This window comes from Paroedura picta, chromosome 9 (genome assembly GCF_049243985.1).
Source record: "Paroedura picta isolate Pp20150507F chromosome 9, Ppicta_v3.0, whole genome shotgun sequence".
Taxonomy (NCBI): domain Eukaryota; kingdom Metazoa; phylum Chordata; class Lepidosauria; order Squamata; family Gekkonidae; genus Paroedura; species Paroedura picta.
In genome coordinates, this window is record NC_135377.1 from 11,811,683 (window position 1) to 11,834,491 (window position 22,809).

The window sequence follows — 22,809 nt, forward strand, 5'->3', positions numbered from 1 at the left end:
TACCTTACTTTCTAATAGGTAGCATCATACAGGGGTCTGTCCCTGTGTTTCGTGCTGGAAAGCTGTAACGTTATGAGTAACACACAGTTAGCCCAGGCAAGACCGATCCCATCAGATCTCAGAAACTAGGCAGGGCCGACCCAGGCTAGTATTTGGATGGGAATCTTCCAAAGATGTGCATGATATTTCCTCCCAGGATTACTGGGGAGTCATGACACAGAGGCAGGAAATGGCAATCTGCCCACCGTTCTTCCCCTGGCTGCCAGACAGTCCTTGGATCTCCTGGCTACCCTACACACACCATATGCTAAATAAATAAATAGTTAGATCTTGACACAAGTTTTTGTGCACGTACTTGCTGGGGAAATAGTTCAAAGAACTGGGCTCCTGTTGGGTACTAACAGTAGGCTTTTGAGTGTCGTCCCAAATTCATACTTCTCTTTCCCACTCCAGGCTTGTCGAAATTCATTCGCCTGATGCCAAGCACACTCTTGTCCTAAGGAGTAAAGATTCTGCCACTGCCCAAGCCTGGTTCAACGCCATCCACTCCTGCGTCAGTGACCTGGTTCCTAAGGTCATCTCAGAGGTCAAAGATCAGTTGGGCAAGACGGGGATTGCAGGAGGCCGAGAGATCAGGCATCTCGGTTGGCTCGCAGAAAAGGTAATGGTAATGTTCTTCTTGTTACTCGTGTTACTCTGCAGTTCACTGTGTATTTTTATATTGTATCAGTATGTCCTTTTAATGGGGGTTTTAATGGAATTTCTAATGAGGACCTTGTGGCCTGCCATGATTCATTGTATGGGAGTGGCAGGATATAAATCACAATGAATGAATGAATGAATGAATGAATGAATGAATGAATGAATGAATGAATGAATGAATGAATGAATTCCTCTGCATGTTCTTGAAATCATCCAAAGTCTGATTTTAATTCTGAGCTATTGATTCCATTGGACAGTTGTCTGAATAATTTATATCCTGCTTTTCCTACAAGTAGCATTTTTTGCTGTTAGTTCCATGTGGCATATTGGTTGGCCAGGGGACCACATCACTGGCCACAGCAAACTCATTTCTTTGTGAACCTTAACCTGTAGCAGTGTGCATCGCACCACAATGAAAGGGCTTCCATGCCATTGGGGTAAGCCCCAAGGCACCTCCACCCAAGTCTGAGCCATCCTGTTAAACTTCTATGAAACTTTCTGTTCGTTCTTCCCCCATAGCCTTCTTTCAGCTGCATGCAGTTATTTTTCTCATGCTTGCAAGTGCTGTCCATTGCCTGAACGGCAGCAAGGACTGTACTCCCTTAACCTTTGCAAAAGGGATCTGTTTTCAGCACCCTAGTATTAAAATGTGACACCTTTAAATTCATTTAGGGCTGCTGCCCAGTTAAGAAAAACTTCGTAGATGGACTGCACGAGTGTCAGTTGATTTAATTATCCCTGAAATGTGCACGAGTCGGTGTAGAAGCAGAAAATATACTTTCTCTGTTTTTATTTATTTTTTTTTGTAAAGTATTTATTTGTGTGAATTGTGAAAACAAATCCAAACCAATATTCGTAACGGTCTTCTCTATGTATTACATTCAACATAAAATTACTTCTCATCTCTATTTTCAATATAAATTGCTCACTGTTTCACCCGAATCTATGTAAGCTGCAATAAAAATTCATGTTTACAACCTTTCTTCTTTCTAACCCTGACTCTGATCAAAGTAACTGAGTTTTGCAAAATATATTATAGATTGACTTACACAAACATGCTTAATGTGTATATCTCTGATTATCAAAGTCTTATGTCTTAATTGTCATTCTTTGTGCATTATTATTACTTGGCTTGGTAATCTAGGAACCACTTCCATTGTTCAAGGAATTTTCCTTCTCCATATTTCTCTGTTTTTAAACGAGGCATGCTTCTTGTTGTAGAAGAGGCATTCCCTCCCGTGAGAGTGACATGGGAGAGTCCCTCTTTGGTGACGACAATTGCTGGCCTTTTACTAAAAGTAGGCTTAAAAAAAAAAATCTGCTGCCAGATTAATTTGGCTATCTTTTAAGTTGACCCATAGGTTCGTTAACTGGCTACTCTAATGGATTGATTGCAACCCTGATTTTATTAGACGTTGCCTGACTGACCGAGGTGCTGGGCAGAGGTGGTGGGGGTATAAAAAGCAACCACCTCGTTGGACTTCAAGGTACCTCAGCTGTCCTTCGTGCCCTCCGTGAACGGAGTCAGCACTCTCGCCTGGGATGGCTGCTTTGCGAGAGAAAGCTGGTCCCTGTGGCCATGGAGCTTGTTGCCCATTTAGGGTTTGAAGAGGCATGGAATTTGGACGGTACCCAGAAATGAAAGCTGATGCCAAAGGGTGATGCTTCCATACCACTTGGTAATTCTTAGGGGGTTTGCCCTTTGTGCGGTATGCATCCCGTGGTTTGTAGTTCAGCGCGGGGGGTCTGAGTGACCTGTGCGATCCAGCTCTCGTTGGAGGTCACCTGCTGCTAGACTCGAAGATGACCAGACATTCTTTTACCAAAAAAAGACGCTGGGATGTGACGGCTTTATTTTTGCTATCAGAGCAATCATCTGCAGCTCCCGTGTTCAAAAGGGAGGCTTTTTGATACCTTTCACTGTAGAATTCTGTGACGGAAGTCCACATTTCTAGTTCTCATGGCTTGAGGCAGAGGACTTAAAAAAATACAGGCGTGTTTGCTCTTGTAAAGGAATTTCACTACTAGGTAGAGCTTTGTTCCTTTGAACTCCACATGTATTCTTTCCCCCATTGGATCTTTTGCACATCAGGTGGCTATAAACCCACCATTGCCCCTTGCGGCTTTACTATGGATTGCTTAGAAAGATGCATAACGCGGATGGTTTATAGCACCAGGGCAATGTCCACTGTGTCTCAGTTGCCCCAGATTTCTAATGTGAAGTGAAGAATCTGCTGACTGTAAGGCAGCATCTGTGGGATAAATGCAAGTGGGAACTCACATGGCACATGGTCTGATGTTGTCAGTAGACCAGAGGTGGCCAAACCGTGACTCTCCGGATGTCCATGGACTATAATTCCCATGAGCCCCTGCCAGCTGGCAGGGGCTCATGGGAATTGTATTCCAGGGACATCTGGAGAGCCACAGTTTGGACACCTCTGGTCGATAGACTGTACAGCTCCGTCTGTGCAAAAACAACTCAACACTGTTGCATGCCCAGTGACAATTTCCTTTCAGCCATATTTTGTGCTACGTTGGAAATGTATTTGGCTTGCGTGTGAGTCTGTGTTTGTATTTTGGTTTCAGTTGTCCTGTTCTCATTGGCATGCTTGTTGGCCAACTAGAGTCTGAAGAGGGAAGGCAGGGAAATGTTTAAAAGAAATAAACACATTAATCAGATTATTCCAGATGGCATGCAGTAGTAATCTGTGCAAGAGCTGGGTAGCATCTGAAAGAGGTGTTACCTGGCCTCTTATGCAATTTTTATTTAGTTAGTTTATATCTTGTTTATATCTATCCCCAGTGGGGACCCAAAATGGCTTACAATATAATTTGCTTTTCTTCTGGTTTTAGTCTCACAACAACCCCGTGAGGTATGTTAGGCGGGGAGTGTGTGACTGGCTCAAGGTCACCTAGAAAGCTTCTGTGATGGAAGTGGGGATTTGAACCAGGGTCTCCCAGATCCTACCACTTCAGCACTCTTAACCACTATACCATGCTGGTTCTCAACTGGAAATGAAAGCCAATTGGAGATAGCTCTTCCTTCCTTCCTTCCTTCCTTCCTCCCTCCCTCCCTCCCTCCCTCCCTCCCTCCCTCCCAATAACTATTATCAAAAAGCAGTGCTTTTTCAGTCCCCTTTTTGTTGAGGAATAAACCCAGGTAATAAATATATCATGATTCTCCAGTGAAATCCCAAATATCCAATTCCTGCCACCACTGCCCCAAATAAAAATTGAGAGAGCTGGTAATAACTACAGTATTTAAAAGCAAAATAAAATACACAAATCATTATAATTTGAGGAAAGTGAATCAGCTTAATTTAGGAAGAGGTAAAATTTCACAGAGCTCCTGTGGGATGCTTGCAGAATCCGTGGTTGATGAAATCTGGCACCAAGGACAGGAAACCAATGAAAGCCACAGGATACTATCTGAATTATTAAGAGTCCAGTAGCACCATAAAAACAAACAGCTTTTCCCTGGGGGATAAGTTTTTGTGAGCCAAAGTTCAATTTGTGTCTCTGGCAAAGTGAGTTTTGACTCACAAAACCTTAGGCCAGGGGTAGTCAAACTGCGGCCCTCCAGATGTCCATGGACTACAATTCCCAGGAGCCCCTGCCAGCGTTTGCTGGCAGGGGCTCCTGGGAATTGTAGTCCATGGACATCTGGAGGGCCGCAGTTTGACTACCCCTGCCTTACACCCTGGAAAAAATTGTTGGTCTTTTAAGGTCCCAGTGGACTTGGAGGGTCCCATGTTTTTCCCAAAAGTTCTTGTATAGCCGCATCACCGTGGAAAAAAACTACGGCTGGTGACAGTGGAGAGGGAGTCCTGCATTTGCACAAGGTTGCACAACTCAATGTTATGTACATTTCACTTGTGCAAATGAAACACCCATGAAAGGCCTTATACTAAATCCGTCCATCAGTCTGTCAAGGCCAGTCCTACTCATCTACGCAAACTGGCAGCGGCTCTCCATTGTCTCCGGAGGAATTCTTTGACATCACCTCCCACCTGGCCTTCTTAAAAGGAGATGCCAGTGATTGAACCTGAGACCTTCTGCATGCCAAGCAGATGCTCTGCCACTGAGCCATGGTCTCCTCCTTGGGCAATTTAAATTGGACTCCCTCTAGTCATTGTTCAGCAGCCTAACCACTGCCTCCCCCCCCTTTTGTCCTGCTCCCTAGTCTGTCTTCTCTCCTTCCCAGTGTGACTTTTAGGGGAAGACTTCGAGTCGCTGCATCCTTCAATGTCTTTCAGAAATTTAGATCCTCCTTCATCTCCAGAACCTGTAGGGTGGGGAGATAGGAGTCATGGGGTTTCTCTACCATGACCAACTTTTTACTTGTCTCCTATTCTTTATCTTAACAGAATATAACTTCTCAGGGAGTGCTTAGCTCATAGAAATCAAGAAATTCTGCTGGAGGAGCAGAGATCTGGGGGGGAAAAAACAAATGGGTAGCAACAAAGACTTTTCCCTCCCTTGATTTCCCCTCCTCCACCTCTCTCCCCAGTCTCCCTTCTCAATTTTTAATGAGCCTGTGTATTAGTTGTCATTCCTACCTTCCCTGGTGATTAGTTTGCCAAGCAAAAGCATTCACCTTGTGTAGCAGAAAATGTCCCGCCAAGGCGCTGACCTTTGCTTTTCTTGATCAACTCTCATCTGAGAATGAATCCCAAGGCCAAGCGCCCGGACGGATCAATCACGTTAATTATTATAATTCTTCCTTTGGCTCGGACAGTTACGCACAGCTAATGAGTTGTTCGGTGTACACATTAACCTCGGCTCTCCAGTGGTTTAGATGCTAAGCACATTGTAGGATCACCTGAGGGCTATTTTGTTTGGATTGTTAAATGCACGCCATGCTGGCATGTTAATTGAAGTGGGCCTTGGAAACAGGGATGCAGAACTGCAGGTTTTACTGCTTGTGAGGTGTGTAAGAGAGAGAGAAGGGAAACGATCCTCCTCATTTCCCTGTACTTTTTAAGCCTGGGCACAACTGTACCTTAGGTGTAATTCTGTAATATACACACACAAACACATACAAACACACGGAGCTGTTTTTTTTTTTTTAAACAAAACCAGGAAGCAGATGTTGAAGGTCATTATGGGAAGAGGAAAAAAACAACCCTCCCACTTTCTTACTTGAGATATAAGGACAGATATCTCCATTCCTGCTCGTATCTGACGAAGAGAGTTTTGACTCTCAAAAGTTTTGATCCAGAGAATCCTGTTTGAGGTGCTACTGGACTCTGTCTGTCTGTGTTGTGTGCTAAAGTGGGCTTCATAAGCACCCTCTTCATTTGAAACGGGATGTTGGAGAAGAGTTTCATGGATACCGTGGGGCTGCCAAAAAGACAAAAGTACACAGCTGAAGAGAAGAAGAAGAAGAGTTGGTTCTTATATGCCGCTTTTCCCTACCCGAAGGAGGCTCAAAGCGGCTTACAGTCGCCTTCCCATTCCTCTCCCCACAACAGACACCCTGTGAGGTGGGTGAGGCTGAGAGAGCCCTGATATTACTGCTGAGTCAGAACAGCTATATCAGGGCTGTGACTAGCCCAAGGTCACCCAGCTGGCTGCACGTGGGGGAGTGCAGAATTGAACCCGGCATGCCAGATTAGAAGTCCGCACTCCTAACTACTACACCAAACTGGCTCCTAACCACTACACCAAACTGGAACAGGATTGCCTCTCCATAGATTAAAACTTACCCTGTGATGCATAGACATTGCCTTATGCTGAATCAAGCCATTGGTCCATCAAGGTCAGAACAGCCTACTTAGACTGGCAGCAGCTCTCCAGGGTCTTAAGTCTTTCACTTAACACCTAATCATTTTAACTACAGATTCTGGGAATTGAGCCTGGGAACATTCTTCATACCAAGGAGATGCTGTACCAATGAGCCCTATCCCCTCTCCCGAGAGAGACAGAAATACTCTTTCTACTGTCCTCCGACATCTTTCTGGCCACCTGCTTTCAGACCATCTGCTTCCGTATCTCCTTCCAAGCCGCCAAGGTATCTCAGAGAATAGAATCATAGAGTTGGAAGGAACCTCATGGGTCATTTAGTCCAACCCCCTGCACTCTGCAGGACACTCACAACCCTATTGCTCATCCACTGTAACCTGCCACCCCCTTGAGCCTTCACAGAATCAGCCTCTCTGTCAGATGGCTATCCAGCCTCTGTGTAAAAATTTCCAAAGAGGGAGAACCCACCACCTCCCAAGGAAGCCTGCTCCACTGAGAGACTTTCAGGAACTTCTTCCTCATGTTTAGACAGCATTTCTTTTGAATTAATTTCATCCCATTGGTTCTGGTCTCCGTCTGTTTGCTCCAAAGGAAACAGTTTCTTCTTTCCCAAAAGGCCACAGATTTCACCCCTTCCCTATCTGAAAGAACATCACCAGCTAAGAGAACAAAAGAACCCATAAGATTCTGGCTGTCCACGGCGTCCTTCTTCCCCTAGACTAGGATGGGTGCCAATTCTGGATTGGGGAATTTCTGGAGATTTGGGACAGGAGCTTGATGAGGGTGGTATTTGGGGAGGGAGCTGCTCTTATGACGTCGGAACTAGGGAAACCTCCACATGCAGAGGCACTGAATCCCAGAGCCAGGAGGCAATGACGGGAAGGCCTCTATGCCCTGTTGTTGTGCTTCCAGATAAATTGGTTGGCCACTGTGTGAGACCGAATGCTGGACTAGATGGACCACTGGTCTGATCCAGCAGGGCTCTTCTGATGTTCATGTTAAGGGAAAGCCTCGGCCTCTATGCCCTGTTGTTGGTTGTCCAAAAGAACTGCTTCATGATTGGGTGAGACTAGATGGACCACTGATAGGGCTCTTCTTACGTTCTTAATGCTACCATATCCACCACCAAAGCATTCATTTCCTCTGGAGGATCTGATTTCTGTAGTCTGGAGAACGGTTGTAATTCTGTGAGATCTCTGGGGACCACCTGGAGGTTGGTGTGGATACAGAGGACACACAGGCTACTCTATAGAACGGAGAAAGTCATGCTCCTAAAAGAGGCATTCCAGGCCAAATGTGTGTCGAAGACTCCCTAAACTCATACTGAGGATTTAGATGCAAATCAGGTGTGTATTGATTCAGGACCGGCTCAAACTGTCAGCTGCCCTTTGGAGGCCAGGGAAGTTGCTATTTGTACACCTGGGATTACTCCTTGTCAAATTCAAATTCAAAAAACCTTTAATGGCATATAAAACATCATGAGAACAAGGGCAATTCATCATTATAATTAATTGATAAAAATTACATAGTCTAGAGATAAACAAATAAAAGAAAAGGAAATAAGCAGTAACCAACAGTAGATTCCTCCAGAATGCCCAGCAATCAGTAATTTCCACCAGTTGTAGGTGCCCCTGGTCTAGACCTGATTCTTGCCTAGCCGACTGTCCTTTTGTATCACAGTAGCCAAGAATTCGGCCACCAGTTCCGAGAGCCAGTTTGGTGTAGTGGTTAGGAGTGCGGACTTCTAATCTGGCATGCCGGGTTCGCTTCTGCGCTCCCCCACATGCAGCCAGCTGGGTGACTTTGGGCTCGCCACAGCACTGATAAAACTGTTCTGACCGGGCAGTGATATCAGGGCTCTCTCAGCCTCACACACCCCACAGGGTGTCTGTTGTGGGGAGCTAACAAATGTCTGGTTATTCTGTCCATAGGGCCAGAAAGGTCCATCGTGATAGGGACAACCAGTCGTTGTCTAAGCATAGAATGTGATGGGCAATGGAGTAGAATATGTGGCACTGAGTCAGGCTGTAATTGGCAAAATTTACAAAGTCTGTTCCCAATTGGTACATTGCTGTATCTGCCTGCTAGGACAGCTGATTACTCCTTGTCTCATTTCCCTCCCCAAGGAAGAATGGAAACAGCATTTTGAATGACTGTTCCTGATGGCATTGCGTAGTGATTAGAGAGCTGGACTCTACCACAGAAACATGATTTGCAATGTCTGAGAGGCCGCAGCTCAGTGACAGAGGATCTGTTTTGCATGCACAAAGTCCCAGGTTCAATCCCTGGCGTCTCCAGTGTCTGTTTTTATCAGGTAGTAGGTGATCTGAAAGAGTTCTGCCTGAGATCCTGGAAGTAGACAATACTTACCTCAATAAACCAGCATCCTGATTCAGCATAAGGCATCTCTGGGTGTCTTCCTAGGAATAGGGCTCACTTTTAGTCTAACCAACCTGTGAGGATTGTTGTGCTGAGGGTAAACGGAGTAGAGAAGACTGATCATAAGCCACTTTGGATCCCCACACTGGGAAGAACGGCAGAGTATCACATCCTGAAATGAATAATAGAAGGAGAATTGTTTGTGTAGAAGCAGCAGGATCTGGCCTGACCCGAAGGGCAGACCACTCTTTGCCAGCCATCAACTGGTTAACCGCAGCACAGCAAGCCATGGGCCAGAATCCCAAGACACACTGTGTTCCCCTATGCCCTTTACTTCAGTTTAAGGATTAGGAAAGAAAACAATCGCTGCTTGCTTAACCACACAAGGGTGGAGCAAGCAGTCTGAGCTTAAAACTTCTGAAGGCATCAGGATGGCGGGTGAGCAAAGGACGTGCTAAGGATTGTTCCAGGCCACTGTGCGTATGGAAGCTCCGGACCAAGGAGACCTAAATGATGTTGTTTTTGGGAAACGGGAACCAAAAGAAAAACCCGAACATGAATAATGAATGTAATAGAAAACTTACTGGCGGAGATTCCTGAGCTATTTTCATGCATTGGCTGAAAACCAAAAAGTAGGCCAGCTGTAAGGATTGGAGAGCAAGGAGGGGAAGGTGTAGAACAGGGGTAGTCAACCTGTGGTCCTCCAGATGTCCATGGACTACAATTCCCATGAGCCCCTGCCAGCGTTTGCTGGCAGGAGCTCGTGGGAATTGTAGTCCATGGACATCTGGAGGACTACAGGTTGACTACCCCTGGTGTAGAAGAACAGTCATCAGTTGAAGAAGAAGAACTGGGGCTTTGCACCTCGCTTTTCACTACTTGAAGGAGTCTCAAGGTGGCTTACAATCATCTTCCCTTTCTCTCGAACAACAGACAGTTGGTGAGGCTGAGAGAGCTCTGACATTACTGAAGAAGAAGAAGAAGAGTTGGTTCTTCTAGGCCGCTTTTCTCTACCCGAAGGAGGCTCAAAGCGGCTTGCAGTCGCCTTCCCTTGCTCTCCCACAACAGACACCCAGTAAGGCTGAGAGAACTCTGAGAGAACTGTGAACGGCCCAGGTTCACCCAGCTGACTGCATGTGGAGGAGGCATGGGGAATCAAACCCAGTTCTCCAGACGGACCGCAGAGTGTTACTTTACCTCTGACATATTTTGGGAATGGATGAGGAAAGTTCAGCAGAGAGAATCTCTGGGAAGGGTTGGGTGGGTGGTGACAAAACAGGCTACTCATTCTCAAGGAGAAGCGAAAAATTAATACGATTCCATCTTTTCTCTCCCCTCCCCAATTGGTGCATGTCTTCTAATGATATGTTCTAGGTGGAGAGAACATGAGCACTGTTGTGCATGGAGATGTGTAGAGCAGATTGTAGTGGCCAGATCTACCTATAATCTACCACACTCATTGGAATGTATTGTTGATCCTGTTATAGATCCTATGGGCTTAGGGCTCTTCCCTTGATCTCTTTCTGATCTTAAGCTGCAGAGGAGAGGACACGCAGTAATGGGTTTAAACTTCAAGTACAACGATATAGGCTAGATATCAGGAAAAAAATTTTCACAGTCAGAGTAGTTCAGCAGTGGAATAGGCTGCCTAAGGAGGTGGTGAGCTCCCCCTCACTGGCAGTCTTCAAGCAAAGGTTGGATACACACTTTTCTTGGATGCTTTAGGATGCTTAGGGCTGATCCTGCATAGAGCAGGGGGTTGGACTAGATGGCCTGTATGGCCCCTTCCAACTCTATGATTCTATGATTCTATGATTGTGTAGGCTCTCTATGTACGTGCCTCTGAATGAGCTTTTCCCGACTTAGGGTATTTGAAAAGAACTGGAGAAGAAATCAGGGAGAGGAAAATGTTAGCTTTTTTCTAGAATCTTCTCTTTCGAATGGCCGCCTCGCAGTAAGTCCGGCTCTACAAATTATAGATGAGCCCAGAAACCAACTTATTTAACCGGTTCTATAACTACTAGAAAAGAAGACCTGCAATCTATCTCCACAGGAGAGTGAACTGGGAAACTGATCAAAAAGCCTTGCTGGAGTTCACTTTGCAGTTAGGCTGGCAAGAGAAATTCCCCCGGTTAGATAAAACCGTGTCCTTGGGTTTTAAGTCAGTTCACTTTCATTGATGTCAGTGGGGATAAATTTAAGGGCGCTGCTCTTAAATAGGTTCAGAAGCAGAATTACAGTCTGCAAATCGATATTCCGCCTACTTCCAGAAAAGAAAAGTCGGTTTTGTGTAAGTTTCCCAAGAGTTATATTCCAAAACTGGTAGCATTTATCAGGAAGATTGTTTCCATATTTTTCTCTCCACCTCCTACCATTAAAAAAAAAAATCGGTTACCTACAGCCATTTTCCATTAGCCACCTGGATAGCCCAGCAAACTGGATCTGGTGAGAGCTTGGAACAGGGGTAGTCAAACTGTGGCCCTCCAGATGTCCATGGACTACAATTCCCAGGAGCCCCCTGCCAGCGTTCGCATCTGGAGGGCCGCAATTTGACTACCCCTGGCTTGGAAGCTAAAATCGTGGCTAGTACGTATTTGAAGGGGCGATCTCCAAGGGTTTGGATGGTAACTCCTCCATAGCAGCCTGCCTTGTACTGGGGTGGCTGTGGGAGGCCTTGGAAACACCAGTACCCCCCGTGGTCAATGGCCGAACAAGGCTGGGATGGAGAATGGCTTTTCTCCTTCTCCTGCATTATGCAGACTGCTGCTAAACATTCCACGGATATGAATTTACCTTGCCTGTGACTCAAGACGCCTGTTTGTCTCAGATAATTGATTAATTCAGAAGGAGCGTAGCTGTCACTTTTTGGGTTGTGATCTTGTCGTTTCTCATAAGCCAAGCAGCTGAGGGATTCTGGATCGGAGAGGTTTTTAAAAAAGAACCCGGGGAGGGGGGTTATTGCCGGAAGGTGATCCTCCGCCCTCCCTATTTTGCTTCTGAACACATTTATTATAACCGTGAAATGAGCCGGTGCATCGCCTGGAGCTAGAGCCACCAGCATTTCAAAACAAGTTCTCAGGGTAACATAACTGCCGCACCGAGAAAAGTGGACTTCCACAACATGCACAAATACTTAAAATTGAGTGTCCCCCTCTTTTTTGATAACATTCCCCCACCCCAGTGCGCTTTGACTCTCAAAGGTTTATCCAGGGGTAATCAAGCTGCGGCCCACCAGATGTCCATGGACTACAATTCCCATGAGCCCCTGTCAGTGTTTGCTGGCAGGGGCTCATGGGAATTGTAGTCCATGGACATCTGGAGGGCCGCAGTTTGACTACCCCTGGTTTATACCCTTAAAGTCTTGTTTGTTTCTAAGGTACTCCTGGACTGGAATTTTGGTGTTCTACTGCAGACCGACTAGCTGAGTAGCATAATTCAGTGGGAAGGTGGGGCAAGAAAGTATGCCGGCCACTCAAGCACTGGCCAGACCCAAACTGCATAGTTGGAATGTTTGCACACGTTCCACGGGGACAACGTGGCCTCGTGCCACAGGGAGGCTGCTGCTCAGCTGCTCGGCGTGCTGGTATCTGACTGGGACAGTTGGTTAAAGGGGGTTAAAGCAGGTGAAGGGTTCCATAAGCCAAAGTATCTGCTCACCACCTTCTTCCTGGTGTTTGTTTTGCAAGGTATTTAAATAACGTGGAGGATTAAAAAAAGAAAAGAGAAAGAGAAGACCCAGTGGTTTTTAAAACTGCTTTAATCAAGCCAGGATTTCTTACAAGCTTATCAGGGCAGGAAGGGGATCAGAAATGACAGAGCGACTTCCATGAAAGACCTCTTGCGGGAGATGGATGCTTCAGACCTAATTCTCACTGAAAGGACAGGTGAGTCCGTAGCCGGACTTGCAAATTCAGATGGCAGGAGGAGGGCTCTCAGGATGTATTGCTGCCCCTGCGAGAACTTCCTTTTACATGGAGAACTGATATGTTGGAGCATGTGGATTCTGCCCTTGAAGAGTGGGAGCCACAACAGGTAAAGAATGTGGTGGTCAGGGTGCCCTCTGGAGTGGGTTGTGGGGGCCACATCGCTTCAATCTTACTCCCCATGTATATTCTGTTTGCTTCAGAGCCCAATTCAAGGTACAAGAATTGAGCTTTAAGATGAAGGAGAGCAGGTTTTTTGTACCCCACTTTTTACTACCTGGAGGAGACTCAAAGCGATTTACAATCACCTACCTTTCCTCTCCCCACAACACACACCACGTGAGATAGGTGGGGCTGAGAGAGCTCTAAGAGAACTGTGAGTGGCTCGAGATCGCCCAGCAGGCCTCAAAGTGTCTCAAAGTGGCTTATAACTGCCTTCCCATCCTTTCCGCACAACAGTCACCTTGTGAGTTAGATGAAGCTGAGAGCTCTAAGAGAACTTTGACGAGCTCAAGGTCACCCAGGCTGTGGAGGAGGAGTGAGGAATCAAATTCGGTTGTCCAGATTAGAAGCTGCCACTCTTAACCACTATACCAAGCTGGCTCTCTCCTGTCCCATTAGGATCATGTTCTTCTACAGACTGGTTTCGTGAGTCGGTGGGAGTTAATTAAATTGTATTGAAATTTGTTAAACATTTATCAGATGATGATGAGCCTCTTATGGCGCAGAGTGGTAAGGCAGCTGTCTAACAGCTTTGCCCATGAGGCTGGGAGTTCAATCCCAGCAGCCGGCTCAAGGTTGACTCAGCCTTCCATCCTTCCGAGGTCGGTAAAATGAGTACCCAGCTTGCTGGGGGGTAAACGGTAATGACTGGGGAAGGCACTGGCAAACCACCCCGTATTGAGTCTGCCATGAAAACACTAGAGGGCATCACCCCAAGGGTCAGACATGACTCGGTGCTTGCACAGGGGATACCTTTACCTTTACCTATCAGATGATATGACCATATATAGTCATGTCGACCTGCCCCCTCCCCCCAAAATGGCCAATGATGGGCCTGGAGGGGGTGGGAAGGGGAGGGACCCCAGGTGGGCGTGTACACACCTATGCTTCCCAACCATATTCTGCTTGATTGCGCCACTCCTGGGGTTTCTCAAAGCCTGAAGCCTGTTTCAGGGGGTTCTCAACAATAAAAAAGTTGAGAAAGGCTATTTTAGGGTAACCTCCTGTGTTTCTCTGGACCTCTGTCCATCAGCTGGGCCCAAAGTCTTTCCGGCCGTGTATTCAAGTTTCATCTCCCATTCTATGTGCCCCGTTCCTCAGCAGTTCAGCTCTATAGCTTAGAAACTGCGGTCTCCTTTTCGTCTCTCACCCTGCCTGTGCTTGTTCGGTTTATACGGTGCCCTTGGTGGAATTTTCGTATTCCTTGGCGAACGTCCAGATCTGATGGGCTCACAGGCCTGCATTGTAGTCCGCGTGGAATCAGGAAGAGATTAGAAAGGAAAATGTTGCCGCTTGTTTCTTTTTTGTTTTCCTCTTCAAATAATTCTTGCAAGTATTGCCTCCTTTCTGGCTATTAGGGTCAAAGGTATAATATAACCCAATTTCCTGCTGCGTGGGAAGCAAGCTGCCTCCCCCTGTGCCTCCGGCTGTCTGCGCTAATCAGCTACCGCCCTGGAAATTACCTTGATTTTCGGCAACTGCCATTGATTATCAAGACGACGTCTTTTTACAAAAGGGGCTGTAGATTCGGCATGGTGTTATTCTTGAGCTGCAGCTGCTCTAGACGATAGGGAGGAACTTGTTTTGCATTCACTACTCAACAAAGCATGCTTAAGATTTTTTTAAAAGATGTGGATGTCTTCTGAAGGTAAGGAAAGACATTAAAAAGAAGGCCAAAATATATTATCCCATTGTAAAAAAAAAAGTAAAAGAAAATCAGGCTAGCCTGATTTGACCGATCTCGGAAGCTAACCAGGGTCAGCCCTGGTTAGGACTTGAACGGAAGACCATCAAGAAAGAGCAGGGTCCCGGCAACGGCAAACCACTCCCGTTAGTCTCTAGCTTGAAAACCCTACAACACGGCTGCACCTTAGCAGGACTAAGGTAAAGGTATCCCCTGTGCAAGCACCGAGGTCATGCCTCACCCTTGGGGTGATGCCCTCCAGCGTTTTCATGGCAGACTCAATACGGGGTGGTTTGCCAGTGCCTTCCCCAGTCATTACCATTTACACACCTACAAATCTTTTCCTTTCTAGCATGGGAAAATACAGGCCAATTTTCATTAATAAAAAGTTCTGGCAAGTTTCTATCTAATATGTGTTTTATTCTGCTATTCCTCTAAGAAGCTTAGGAAAGCATAAATGATTTCGGGGAGGGCTGTGGCTCACTGGCGGAGTATCTGCTTGGCATGCAGAAGGTCGTGGGTTCAGTCCCTGCCTTCTCCAGTTAAAAGGATTAGGAGATGATGTGAAAGACCTCAGCCTGAGACCCTAGTTAACCACTGCCAATCTTAAGAAAACAGTGTTAACTAGGGATAGACACACAGGTTTGGGGCAGCCCCCCCCCCAGCCAAGCCAGAATTTCCCCATGGGTGGGATCACCTGGGTGGGGTTAAATGGCTGGCAGCCATTTCACTCGCAGCCATTTCAGCCTAAAAACAGGATGGGATGAGTGTGCTCACTGGCTGCTAGGTTGAAATAGCTGAGAGATGGACCCATCCAGCTTAGCTGAAAGATTTAAATGGCCTGAACAGCGGAACCAGACAAAAGTCTGGTAAATTTTCAGGGAAGGTATCTTCCTTGATCATCAGTTTGTAGGCTATGAACTGGGCCAAGTTGGTGCTGAATTTTGATTTGTGGACCAGTTTGTGCCCATCCCTAATGCTGACTTCGATAGACCAAGGGTCTGATTCAGTAGAAGACAGCATCATGAGTATTCCCCCCCCTCCCCGGTCATTTTCTTCTATCCTGAATGGGGGCCAGTGGGGTGTAGTGGTTAATAGCTGCAGCTTCTAATCTGGCGAGTGGGGTTTGATTCTCCGCTCCTCCTCCACATGCAGCCAGCTGGAGGACCTTGGGCTTGTCACAGCCCTGATAGTGCTGCTCTCACAGAGCAGTACTATCAGGGCTCTTTTAGCCCCACCTCCCTCACAGGGTGCTTGTTGTGGAAAGAGGAATGGAAGGAGATTGTAAGCTGCTTTGAGACTCCTTCTCGTATACAAAAGCGGAGTATAAAAACCAGATCCTCCTCTTCTTCTGAGTTTCTCAACACAGCGGGGATTTGAACTCAGATCTTATTGATAAGTGGTCTCTACAAGGAAGTAGAGAGCTTCAACTTATCAAAAATATTTGTAAAGAACTACTGTAAAACCAACAAGCACTTGAGTTCAGCTTCTGCAGCCCCGGGTGCCCATTGGGGGGGGGGGGGAACAGCTGCTGATAATAGACAATTTGTTTACTAAACAGAGGTTGTAATTGGAATGGTCCTTCTGTGTTAATGAAAATACAGAATGGCTTTCCACAATAGAACAAGCGCTCTCATTTAATTATCTGAGAACATCACAGCTTGTTTTTTTTTTCAAACTCCTTTAAACTACTTGGTGAAACCTGGAATGGACACCCCGTACCAGAACCTATATATTTGCATCTTGCTGGTGGTCACCATCTCTTGGTATCTACTTCCATTTCACAGGGATTTTGTTCTTTTCCAGGTACTGGGGGAGAATGAGAAGCGCTGGAAGCCCGTACTGGTAGTCCTGACTGAGAAGGATCTTCTGATGTATGAGAACATGCCACGAATCAAGGAAGCCTGGTTCAGCCCTCTGCATTCCTATCCTCTGCTGGCCACCAGGTACCTGTCCGCAGCCTAAGCAGGCGCACCCTTAGCTGCTGAGGACAGCTGAGCTATCAGAGATTGTGTTTGTGTGTAATGGCTTGTGGCTGTGACTGTTTAAGGCAGCCTTTGTCAACCTTTTGACTGCGGGAGAGCCCTTGAAATGAATTTTCAGGCTTCGAGGATCCCTGGAAGTGATGTCAGCTGGCCATGCCTCACCCCTTAGAAGTCACATGTCACCAGAAGTGACATCACCACCCGCACCCTTCACCTTCCTTTCACTTCCTCTCCCCACCTTTACTATTACGAGCTGCCTCATGTAAGCTGGAAGGAAGGGTAGGAGCTCAGAAGACAATCTAGACCTGAATACAATGCCACAACCAACTCCCCCACTTTGATTTTTACACCCATGGCCTGCCCACTAAGCCCTCTGAGTAGGAACAGCCCATTCCTTAACTTGTGGCCATTAAGGTCAGAGGGGAAAGGTCGCAGACCCCCTCCAGAGCTCCTGTGGACTCCCAGGAGTCTATGAACCTCTGGTTGGGAATCCCTGATTTAAGGAGCAACAGGGCTCCAGTGACATCTAGTGATGTCAGCGGCCATCCGAACTTCTGGGAATGGCCGTGCAACTCCTGGGGGGGGGGGCTCCCGCATAACCCCAAGGTTCCCCGGAACTCTCATTGGGAATTTCTCATCCCACTGCTTGCCAAATGCAGGATCAGCTTAAAGCATCTCCAACAATGTTTGTCCAGCCAGTACTTGAAGAGTGCCAGTGAGAGGGAGCTCACTTCCTTCCCAGGCAGCCGGTGGTGTAGGATAGTGGTGCTTTTAGCAATCAGAGGAATGGCATGCCCAGCCACACCCAGTCTGGTGCCAGTGGGGAACAGGCATGTGAGCAGCTGTAAGGACAGCTGGAGGAAGGGCTTGTGAGTAGGCAAAGGAAGGACACACAGGTGGGGAGTGGGAAGAGAGGTGTGACCAAGTGATTCCAGTGGGGTGCAGAGAAGAGGGACATTCGCTTCCCAGGACCCTCAAATCTGGGCCCTGTCTGGTTCACACATTCAAATGGAATCAGCAATTGGATTGGGCCAGCTCAGACTGCTTCTGGTGGATCCTGGCTCCTCCCCTGTTTATTATTTTAATCGCTGGTGAGCTTACCAAAATGCGATCCGCTTCCATGTTTTCCCTAAAGTAGCGCTTGGCCTCTTCATTCCCTTGCTGGACCTCAAACGGCACACGAAGAGAAGCGACCCTTCAGTCCTTGTGGTGGGCAACTGAATGAAGAAGCGGACACACTGGCCACGATTAAGTGCAAAGAGGAAGACTTCAAGTCAGTTCAAATAAATATATAACATGTAACAATTTCTTGTTGGGAATTCTGATGTTTTTACAGTGTAGTTAAGCCACCGAGGAAAGCTGTTGAAAACGTGGTGTTTTTTTTTTTTTTTTTAAAAAGACCGGTCCACGTTTTGGGGTTATATTTTAATTTGAATTAAAGACTCTTCCTCTTCGCACTTCGTCATGACTCGTCTGCCAGACTCCAGGTGGAGGCTGAAAATCTCCTAAACTTACCAACCAATATCCAGACCAGAGAGATCAGGGCCCCTGAAGAAAAATGGCCACTTTGGAGGGTTTTTTCTATGGTGTTATATCGTGCTGCGGTACCGTTCTCAGGCTCCATCCCTAAATCTGGAGGAATTTCCCCAAGCCAGAGTGGGCAGTCCTGAACCGGGCCTTTGTCCCCGGCTTGGACGGGCAAAAGGATCAGACTTGTGGCTGACATTGGCTCAGCTGCCTGATTCCATAGAGCAGGGGTAGTTAAACTGCGGCCCTCCAGATGTCCATGGACTACAATTCCCATGAGCCCCTGCCAGCGAATGCTGGCAGGGGCTCATGGGAATTGTAGTCCATGGACATCTGGAGGGCCGCAGTTTGACTACCCCTGCCATAGAGGACCTGGACAGCCTTGGGTCACGGCCGCTGTGGACTGAGGCTCATGAGCAGCGATTGCTCGAAAGAAGCACAAGGGTCTTACATGCACTCCCTTGGCTTTCAGAAGCAGCCTTGGGTTGGATCCATTTATCACTTTATCCATTTATCCTTATTGCTTTAGGATGCTTAGGGCTGATCCTGCGTTGAGCAGGGGGTTGGACTAGACGGCCTGTATGGCCCCTTCCAACTCTATGATTCTATGATCACACGACTGCAGCTGAGCAATGAATACGCCCACCAGGTTCCTTGTGCTGCTTCGCTTCTTGTCAGGTGTCAGAGCCTCAGGGTAAGAAAGATAAATCACAAGACGTACAGGCACTCATTCACGCTCTCTTGTAGTATTTGAAAGGCTTGTCACTTGGAGAAGGGCAGGGAGCGGTTCCTGTTGGCAGCGGAGGAGAGGAACTGCAATAATGGGTTTGAATGTCATGTTAGACAGTACCAGCCAAATATGAGGGGGAAATTTCACGGTCAGATTGGTTCAGCAATGGAATAGGCTGCCTAAGGAGGTGGGGAGCTCCCCCTCACTGGTGGTCTTAGAGCAGCGGCTGGACAGATCCTTCTCCTGGATGCTTGAGGCTGATCCTGCATTGAGCAGTGGGTTGGACTAGATGGCCTGTATAACCCCTTACAGCTCTATGGTTCTATGATTTAAATGGAGTTTTCCCTTTGCACACATGGGAATTCCAGTCTGTTCACGATAGGACCTGCATGCTCTGGGATTTTACTACTTGGATTAACTCCATGGACACATTCTTATTTTATACTTGGAGTGCCTCCAGCAATGTATGAGAAAACAATTTCCTGCTCTAGAGCTGTGGAGTTTGCCAAGCCTCTTCTGATCACTCTGAGGTTTCTTATTTATTTCTTTGTTGGACTTCTCTACCACCCCTCCCAGCCAGCCAACTTGGGGCGGTTCACAACAGGGCGGTTGGAGGAATTCTAGGAGAAAACCGTCCAAGAACTCTATATCCTACTCCAAGGAATTCTGTTCTGGGCCAATTCTAGGTGGCTGGGTTGCCCAGTGGCCTACCCTGATGGATTTCCACTTGTTGGGTTGTCACTCTTGGGGTTCAGGGTGGGGCCAACACTCACCTGTCTACATATGGGGGGGAAGGAAGGGTTTTTGCTCTGCAGTCTTCCTCTTCTACATCACTTGTCCCTGGGGACTCCATGGGTGCTGCTGCTACTGTCAAACTTGCTCCTATTCTGGCCCCTGGCTGCCACTCTCCTCCTTCCTCACTTCCAACTGGTCTTCACTCCCTCTTCCCTTTTCTTCTTGCTCCCTCCTCCGCTGTCCATCTGTCTCTCACACCAATTCTCCTATAGCTTCATTCACTCCTTTCTCCGTCTCTTCTTCTACCTCATTGCCACGCATCTCTCTTCTGCTGCCACCCCATTTTTCTCCAGCTCTTCCTTTTTCCTCTCCCGTCAATCCCAGATCCACCTTCCCTGCTCCTTTCCAGTTGGTTCCTGCCACTGTTTTTCCTTCCCTGCTCTGTTTGGCCTCCCCTGCTCTCACCCCCCAGTCACCTCTTAAGCAGGGGTGGGCTCTTCCACCCCCGTCCCTCACCAGCCCCAACCAAGCGGACTGCATTCAGCATCTCTTAGCCTGGTGCTGGGCTCACCCTGGGCCCACCCTTAGGTTTGGGTTGACTGTGCTGGCTGTTTGTCAGGTGAGCCCCATCCGGGGTCGAGTCCGGTGCACTTTTTGAGCTGGAACTGGTGTCGGGGTGCATCTTCGCCAGCCACAACTGGCCGCTGCATGAGTGAGTCGGTGGGCGCTCTTGAGGGGGGTCCAGGGACGGCTGATCTCTCCCGGGAGGGGGTCGGGAGGCTAGGGCGGCCCCAGGAAATGCCGGAGCTGGACAGTGGCATATGCATGTATGAAAGTTGAGGTATTATATGATCCCTTCATCTCCTGCACCACCTCCATATATTTAGAGTATCTGACCTACCATGAAAGCACGTCACATGAACTTGTATGAAGTTGTTGATCAAATGTCTCCTATGCAACTTGGGGAGGAGGGGCTGTGTTGCAGAAAGTTTGCAGGTCCAGTCTACAGCAGGGGTAGTCAAACTGCGGCCCTCCAGATGTCCATGGACTACAATTCCCAGGAGCCCCCTGCCAGCGAACGCTGGCAGGGGGCTCCTGGGAATTGTAGTCCATGGACATCTGGAGGGCTGCAGTTTGACTACCCCTGGTCTACAGCATCTCCGGTTACAGGATCTGGGCACAGGTGATATGAAAGGCCTCTGTCTGGAATCCTGGCGAGTCACTGCCAGCCAGAGTAGGTAGCATTGATTCGGAGGGGTGTGTGGTCAGTCGGATTCAGTATGAGGCAGCTTGTGCGTGTTTCATTTGCCCCATACTGCTTGCTGCAGACATCTAGGATTAGACTTTGCTGGCTTGGAGACATTGGTTTTCCACTTGGCAGTCACCTTCCAGTTTCATGGGTGTGATCCTCAAAAGTGTGCCTGTTGGCTTCCATTGATATTCATGGGATTTAGGGCCAAATGACACATGTCCACGTGTCTGACTCCAGATGTGTCATTTGGCACTAAGAAAAAACAGCCGCGGAGAACCTGAGACCAATTAGAGTCATGACAAAGGAGATTGTAACTTCTCCCACATCCTGTCTAATCAAATATGCCCATGTTTCGATGGAGGGAAAGATCTCCACTTTGTGGGTTTCTTACCTCCCTCCCCCTCCCCCTGCAGCCCAAAACAGGAGAGACGAAACACTACAATGCTGTCCCTCGCTTCCTCACTCTGGTTTCCAAGGATCTCATTTTGGTCATTAAATCAGATGCTGGACTGGAATGGGGCAAAGGTGGATGATTTATTGTGTTGCAAACTCCAGGTTGTGAAATTCCTGGAGGTTTGGTGGTGGAGCCCTGGGGATGGTGGGTTTTTTTTGGGGGGGGGGCCTTGGGGGGGTACAAGGCCTTAGAGTCCAACCTCCAAACTGGCCATTTTCTCCAAGGAAACTTGTCTCTGTCATCTGGAGCCCACTTGGAATTGCAGGAGATCTCTGGGTTCCGCCTTCAGGTTGTCTACCTTGGTCAGGAATCCCCGTAGTAGGTCTCCGAGCTCTGAAAGTGTAACCTTCCTCCCAAAACGGCAAGTTTAAAACCAATCTATAACTGAGCACAGCCTCCTTTTACTGGGGTTGTATCCGTGCTTATTTTAATGCCCTTGGGAAACACCCTCCGATAATAATACGTGTGATTTTCATCTACTCCCCAGCCACCCCCAATCAAAGCCACCTCCGCACGGCAATCTAGTCCTAAGAGAGCTGATAATATCCGTCTGGTCGACGCTGAAATGGTTGCACAATCTAATTTTAGTTTAAATCTTATTTGTATTGTATGTTTTTAATTAATGTTGTCATGATTCTATGTTGTCCACTGCCCTGAGCCGGTTTGCTGGAAGGGCGGTATAGAAATCCAATAAAAAATATTACTTAGGGGCCGGCCCTCAGAGCAGAAGATGAACACGGCCTGTGAAAGGAGCAGGGCCAGAATCTTTCTCCTTTAGGAGTTATTGGGTTTCGTTTAACTAGGGCTGCCCAATCCAGGTTGTGTAATTCCTGGGGAAGAGAGAGCCAAGATCAGGGGTAGTCAAACTGCGGCCCTCCAGATGTCCATGGACTACAATTCCCAGGAGCCCTTGCCAGCATTCGCTGGCAGGGGGCTCATGGGAATTGTAGTCCATGGACATCTGGAGGGCCGCAGTTTGACTACCCCTGGCCAAGACTGATAAGCGTAGGTTTTGAGAAGAGGAAAGGCCCAAGCTAGAGTCCACCTTCTAAAGCAGCCATTTTCTCAAGGAGATCAGTTGTAATTCTGGGAGATTTCCAGACCCCTGAACACAGACCAAAAAAAGGAGGGAGAGGGGGACACTTAATGAATGAGTAAGAGCTGGATGGGAAAGGAAAGAGCGTTTCCAAGCTCCACAAAGAGCTGATCCGTTGAGTGCCCTTCAAACATGATTTCCTCTCTTCTTAGTTCTCTCCCCACTGGAGACACAAAGCCGCTAACACTGAGAGGGGAAATACAACAGAGGCAAACAGAAGTTCAGCTCAATGCCAGCAGATCTTATTTTCCATCATCCTGCTTCAGGGCATCTCCCCCCTCCCCGCCTACGTGCCCCAAGGCAAGAGCCCCTTGATTCTTTCGCTTCCCCCAAGGTCTTGTGCCTCTGGGCACGCCCTAGGCCTTAAGGACCCAT

General features: G+C 47.6%; 1 protein-coding gene across 1 annotated transcript in view; it reads left to right on the plus strand.

The window, feature by feature from the left end:
* Window positions 1-22,809, plus strand: part of SNTB1 (syntrophin beta 1) — a 104,256-nt gene that overhangs the window by 70,191 nt on the left and 11,256 nt on the right. The window contains exons 3-4 of the mRNA XM_077351586.1: window positions 454-661; window positions 16,462-16,601. Coding sequence (XP_077207701.1) covers window positions 454-661; window positions 16,462-16,601 — 348 coding nt within the window. The remainder of the gene's footprint in view (window positions 1-453; window positions 662-16,461; window positions 16,602-22,809) is intronic.